Genomic DNA, 7,209 nt, shown 5'->3' with positions numbered 1-7,209 from the left:
AGATGATAAAAATATTTAATCTTGTTTGTTTTCTTTTTCTCCCAAAATAAGCCACAGACATCAGATGCATTTCATTATTCAAAATCAGAGATACACATCATAATTTCCCCCTCCTGACCCAACCATGACTCAGCTCTTACAGCGATCCTGTCTGAAGCTGTCATTGGTCGGAACAGGGCTCATGAAGACAATGTCAAAAGCAGGCAACATTGCAGACGGAGAAGACGGATCTTAAAAAAATGAGGCAGGCATACACCTACTTTACAATATTATCACCAGACCATCAACAGGCATACTGTATAAAACCCAACCATAAATTAATCAGCAGTAGCTATGTACAGTATCCTTTAAAAAATAAATAGTCTCATTTCAACACGGTGCAAATAAAAGTGCTTCTTTTCCTTTTCAACTGTCAGTCTGATACATTCTTGTGATTTATCTTCCCTACGTCATAAAAAATTAAAACACTTTGGTTTGCTTCAAAACGGAACCAAAACCACTTAAATAACCAAAAACTAGAGAATATTTGGATGCAGTACCACACAACAGACACCACAATATAATGTAAAATGACTACATACAGCAGAAGACACATACATATCAGGTATTCAAGCAGTCCTTCAGGCATTATAAAAAATAAATAAATCAAAACACCTCTTCAGTCACAGAGTTGTTGAGGTTTTAATCAGTTTGTGGCGCTGCTCTCAGGGGACGGTGTGTTACTGTCTTTCAAGTGGATTTAAAAAAGAAAAGAAAATCAGTGGCACTCTGAAGATAGATTCAAGCCTGCTAATTTAAGCAGGGAGATGGATGGATGAGGAGGGAAGAAGCATGAGAGAATGGAGACGATGGTACGGAGATGGACAGATGAGGTAAGACGATGACAAAATGGCAGAGGAGAGCTCTAGCTGCAGTGAGCAGAGGGTTTAAAGTGTTAAAGACAGGCAGACAAAAGGGGGAGAGGGAGCCGAGAGAAGTAGAGGCAAGGGGAAATGGAGGCAGGGATCAATAGGATGAGAGGATACCTCCTCAAACGTAGCCTGTGCTGTGATCTTTCAAGAGATGCTCGTTGAGAAGCCCAGGAGACCGTCCCTTCAGACAGGGTCGCAACCCTGCTTGCTGACGAATGAGGGAACCGCAGAGAGAGCAAACGGAGGAAAGCGTGACGGGAAGTGGGATCTGAAATAGCATAAAACACACACACACACACACACACACACATTCCTTCATCCCTGACATCTCAGGCCTAAGTCCCCTTGGAATCTTGTCTTGTCACACAATGACTTGCTGCTCATCTAGCATATCAGCAAACTCGACACCAAATAACAGCTGGCGCTTGTGCTGCACCACACACACTCATACACAAACAAACGCTCATACACTCACTATGACTAAATCTAGGCATCAGTCTACAGCTGGAGGGGAGATATAATTGTAACACACACCAACGCTGAGAGAAGCAACATGTCTTTGATTGCGTAAACATGTATATGCAAACACTCTTACGCAGTGCATACACAGCTCACACATACAAGCCTCTGTCTCTGTTAAGGCTGATCAAAGTTGAGCTGTGGGCACAGGAGGTGGGGCAGATGGAGAGGGCGGCCAGCCTCGGGCGATACATCACAGAGAGCATGTTTGTGTTTGTGTGTCAGTTTGTGTGTGCGCCTGAGAGAGAGAGACTATTCCTGCTCAAGCACGACGTTATGTTTTCATCTGCAAGCAAGTAGTTCGAGTATGCAAGATTTCTTAGTGGAGTTGTGTACTCTCGTGAGAGGATGGAGCTTTTTGTGTCTGCATGCATGCACACACAGAAGTGTGTGTGTGCGTTTTGTGTATAAATGCTTTCATGTGTGGCCGCCAAGGCAAACACACGGAGAGATGAGAGGGATAAGACCAGCCTTTCAAACAAGATTAGGGCTGTGGCTGCCTAAAGGCCTGCCTGATGACACTCTGCATAGACTGGGTGACATCTATATTAACACCACGACAGCAGGCCCAGTCTGCTGTGCCTCGTCACAGCCAGGGGAGGTGTCTCTCTGACTGACTGAGGATGTTCACTTGACATTAAGGGGTTAAAAAAAAAAGCTAAATTATCCTCACATCTGTGAACTGGTGGTACATCAATTGCCTTATACCCAATAGTGTTCATACAGGAAGGAATATATTTTAAGAAAAAACTACTTTGGCGATTGTGTTCAAGCACAAACAGGTAACACAAAACCACAGCCTGTCGACCCAGATTTGTGTTGTGTGGAGGACACATATCTGGAGGCTACTGCCATAATTGCTAATCAACTTGGCTGGTTGAGTAAAGTGGAGACAATCCAAATAACTTCCAGTGAACGTATCATTATTACTACCTTCAAGAGGGGATGAAAACAAGAAATAATTCAGTACAAAAACAATTTGAAAATATAAACATTTTACCAAAATTATTTTACAACTACCGCATCAGCTAAATAAATACTAAACTATGATGCAGAAATATACAAGGCCTGTATTTCTATAAACTTGGATGAACACAAATACTTAATTTTGGAAAAGTAAATAATCTCATCAATCTGGGTTGTCAGGAGCAGCCCATATAGCTCATATAAAAACCATTCTATCCATGATGCCATCAATACGTGCCTTTAAAATCAAAAGCATTACGTTAGAATGATCATTTTAGAGTTCACTTGCACTCATCTTGTGTCCTTAAAAAATGACACATCAGGAAACTGTATGGTACACAATGAAAGATAAAGACAGAAGTTAAGTTTAAGAGAACAAAATGGGAAAAAGGATAAAAAAAAAAAAAGGAAGGATGGTTGTGATAAGCTGCTCAAGAGCAGCCTTCCTCTGCTCCTCGGTGTCCAGCAATAGACCAACAGGAGAGAAGTGGAGAGGAGAGGAGTCGGTGGGCGGACGCAGCGATCTACCCGGGGTTGTTTTTCTTCCTTTTATTTGGACTGGGATTGGGATCCAGTTTCAGCTCTCGGTACTGCACCTGTTAAAACACACCGAGAGACATGCACACGAGCACACACACACACACACACACACACACACACACCACCCGGTCAGGTGGAAAGAGCAAAGGATGCTTGAATAGCACAGAGACCCTCCAGAGGCTCCGGTCCAGCTGCGTGGAACAGTGGCCTCAGGGAAGGGATTACACACTGATTACAACGTGCACGCACAGATGCAGACTCTCACATGTGCACGCACAAACGCAGTATATGTACACTGTTCAAAGCTCCAAAAACACTCAAAGACGCAACACAAAAATACACGTACACACATATTTCCACAGATATATAACAGTGGCCTAAGGGAAGGGATCACACAAACAAACAAAGAACAGGGCAAGGGCTCATGGGAAAGCTTGGAGAGACAACAGTCATCTCAACATAGCAAGATGGGGATAAGAGAAAGGGCAGAGCAAAGGGGAGGGAAACAGGCAGCAAACTGAACAAAATGCATCATAACCCTTTCAGTATTCAGAAAAAAACACTGCCAACATATCAGGAGGTTATATGAAAGGGCACTGAATTAGAGACACTATCATTAATTTAGGCAAATGTTGAATAATTTCCTGGCATGGGAGATTTACACGCCAGCACACTCTAACTATTCACAGTGTTTGCCTCAGTCAAGTTACAAACCAAAATACGTTGACAATGTACTCTCCAACATCTTTTTCTCTCAACCCAGGCTGTCTGAGTTGCTGTCAGACAGAGCAGTCTGTCTATGCAGAACTTTCCATCTTTTGAGTATCAAGCTGACGCTGCAGATGACCTCTGCCTGAGGAGGTTTCTGTTTCCATACAAGCTTTCCAGTCCTCAACTTACAGATCCGCTCAAAGGTTTACATGAACTCATAGTGGATGTGGATGGACACATGGGTCGTGTTGGGATTTCAGGATTTTTTTTATTCCTTATTTCTATATTCAAAAAGTCATTGATCATGTTTTTACTAAAATTAGCACATGGTCAATTGTATATACATAAGCTCAAAAATGGAAATATACCGATTTAGATTACTAATTTAGTGGTTTTGTAGGTTCCAAAAAGTTTTAACTTGCTGAGGCCTCTTAACTTCCTGCTAGTTATCATGATTGACAGCAGCTGGTAGTTTCTCAGTGCGGACATAAAAAAGGTTTATTTCACAGCACTCATTGGATGAACCAACACACGGTAAACAATGGAAAAGTTCAAACTGTTCAGTGCAGACCTGTGAAAGAAGACTATAGATTTATGCAAGCCAGGAATGTCCCCTAGAGACATTTTCTATCAGAAGCACATTCCAAGATCCTCAGTTTGTAATTATTGTACTTAAATACTAATTATTGAAGCTACTCAGAGTAGAAAAAAGTAGTAGAAAAAACTCAAACTTCTACCCTTAGCTGAGAGGAAATTGATGTTGAGACAACCCAGGAACCAGAGGGTCAAAGACTTATGAGCTGCACGTTGCTAATTCACCATCATACAAGTTTTAAATTGCCATGAACTGAGAGGCTGCCATCAAATAAAGAAGACTCTGCTCCAAGATCGACACATTCAAGCTGAAATGTGGACGTCATTGTGTTGCAACGTGACAAAAACCACAATCACACATCACAACAGATTGAGGTTGTGAAACAGGTAGTTCTGGCCACCAGCCCATACAAATAATATATAGACTGTGCTTCAATGTAAAATTCTAAAATTAAGTTTTTTTTCCTCATTTTTTTTTACCTACAACCTACTCCTCATCATTGGATTTGTTGCCTATTAATTAAAATTTACCTGAAAAATCATTAACAGCTAACTAACAACTAACGATAAGATGAGGATGATATGAATAGCACAGTTTTTAGCACAAACATGGTAACACACATGCCAACACTGTTGTCCTTTTCATGAAAAGGAACACCAATATTTACTATTGTTTTTTGGCTCTTTTTCTGTCACTTTGTATTTTTGCTGCTGAAAGCAATTTCTTTGTGGGGGACACACTCGATCAATGTTATGTTAACCAGCAGTTAGTTTGTTTGATATTGCTAGTGCTGGCTACTGCTTCTTCCTATTCTTGTTTTGGCTCCCGGGCATATAAGACACTATGGCAACTCACATTCCATCTAGTGGAACAAAGTGGTATTATAAGAAAATCTGGCTCGTCCATAAAGTTTAACTCTTGTATATCTCTAGGCGTCTTATAATATAATGCCATAGGCATTGCTTTTTTTTGTATCTGCTCATATGTCTAGCTGAATCTGTTTTTTTATGTTTTAAACTTTAAACACCTTTAAACTAACATACCAAAAAGAACCAAGAGGGAAATATTCAAGGCATCAAACTATATTTGCAGCATTTCATTTAATGATTAACCCCATGTTAATTAAGTCTAAGTGTGAGCTGACCTGCATTCTGTGACTTGATACATGTCTCCATAGACCGTGGCCGTTCTTGGCCTTAACTGAAAGTAACTCAACAATTTGACATTTGGGAAAATTACTTTCATACTTTCCTGCTGAAACTTAGATGAGAAAGGTCATGCTGCTGCCATGTATGTCAGAAGAAGCTGAAGTTGTAGCCAGCTGTGGGTTAGGTCAGTATAAAAAAAACTGTAATAACAAAGGAAACAGTTTGGCTCTGCGCATTGGCAAGAGCTGACAATGTGCCTTATCTATTAAAGAAACAAATAGATGAGATTTTACGAGAGGGTAATGATCTGGAATATTTCCTGATTTGGACCAGTGACCTCCAGGAGCCCCACTGACTCTGAGGTTGCCAGGGAACCAGGCGACTCCATGAAGTAAATGCTCCCAGCTGAGTATTCCAGCTGTGATTGACTGGAAACCTGTCCAGGGTGTATCCTGCCTCTCACCTGATGGCAGCTGGGATAGGCTCCAGCCTCGCAGCCTATAACTACTTTTGTATCAGTTCTTTGTCACTACTAACTTAAAGGAGACATTATTGATCATATCATCTTGATTTGTGACTTTATATGATGTTCTGTAACATAAATGAGGGAATTTCTCCTATTTCACCGAACAATAACTGATTCTCACTTTCCATAAATCTTTGCATAGATGTTGAGCAGATCTTAAGACCAAAACTGTTGTTATGTGTAAGTGATGGACACAGACACCACAGTGGCTGAGCATCAACAACCAAAGACTGTCACTGGCAGACGCTCACTTTCAATTGTACTCACATGCACACACAAATACAAATACAGTTGCTAGCCTCGACAGATTCAAGAAACTGACAAGCACTAGCCACAGAATCAGAATACTAATAGAAAAATAGACACAACAGTCCCAGCACCAAAGAACCAGCATCATCTGAAGAATTTCTCCAAAGTACTATAGGCTACTCTGCCTGTCGGACTGACTGACACTTTCTCTGATTCTTCAGACAGACAGCAAACTGACGTCAATATGGTATCTCTGTTCTTTCTCATGGTGTCTACTGTGGACGGGAACTGCAACATCTCAGCACTGGCTGGCAACAAGCCTTTATCATCCATCTTGTGCTGGTTCCCACTGTTGGTTCAATGAAGCATTTGGGTCCCCTACCTGCAACCCACAAATACATGCAAAGGAAACAGTATCTGTGTGTTTCTGTGCAAAAATGAAGTCTCATGCCTACACAAATGAATACAACAAAGGGAACACATAGGCACACTCAACACTTCCCACATCAAACAAAAAAGGAGCCTTGCCACCTTTGTATCCTTAAAATCCAATAAAGTCCTCACCCTTCACACATACTAGCCACTTGTGTTTTGTCCTCCTCTGTCTCACAGAGGTGGTCACCAATGTTAAGGTGCTTACAGAGTGGTTAGACCAGCATGTGTTGCTCTCTACGCCTCGCTAGGCAGCCATACTGCCCTGATTCAAATCCGAATCCTCCTCCCAGTTCACAAGGCAAACTAACATCCTCCTGAACAGCTGTACAAATACAACATCTTGTTTGATACAGTGAGGAAGAAGAGAGTGTAAGACATGGTCTGAAGCAATCCAGATGGAGAAATAAAGAGAGAAAATAGTGATAGGAAGCAAGACACAGAAGGGGCTGAAACAGACAACAAGATCAAGAAAGGAAGGGGCAGAGAGCGGGACAAACCAACAAAGGAAACAGGAGAAAAAGCAATGAGAGTGAAGAAGAGACTGGGTGAGAGGGAGGAAGATCTGTGGACACTCTGGTGATGACAGATACTGTTCTCATGTGGGTGTGG

At 41.5% G+C, this 7,209-nt stretch overlaps 1 protein-coding gene across 5 annotated transcripts in view; it reads right to left on the bottom strand.

Moving 5' to 3' along the window:
- Positions 1-7,209, bottom strand: part of mctp1a (multiple C2 domains, transmembrane 1a) — a 135,914-nt gene continuing 128,705 nt past the window's right edge. For all 5 annotated transcript variants that reach the window (XM_075468735.1, XM_075468737.1, XM_075468736.1 and 2 more), the window contains one exon: positions 1-2,992. In XM_075468735.1, coding sequence (XP_075324850.1) covers positions 2,921-2,992 — 72 coding nt within the window. In that variant the 3' untranslated portion in view covers positions 1-2,920. The remainder of the gene's footprint in view (positions 2,993-7,209) is intronic.

Source organism: Odontesthes bonariensis, chromosome 6 (assembly GCF_027942865.1).
Source record: "Odontesthes bonariensis isolate fOdoBon6 chromosome 6, fOdoBon6.hap1, whole genome shotgun sequence".
NCBI lineage: Eukaryota > Metazoa > Chordata > Actinopteri > Atheriniformes > Atherinopsidae > Odontesthes > Odontesthes bonariensis.
Note: the sequence above shows the minus strand (reverse complement) of the source record. Positions and strands in the feature narration are given on the sequence as shown.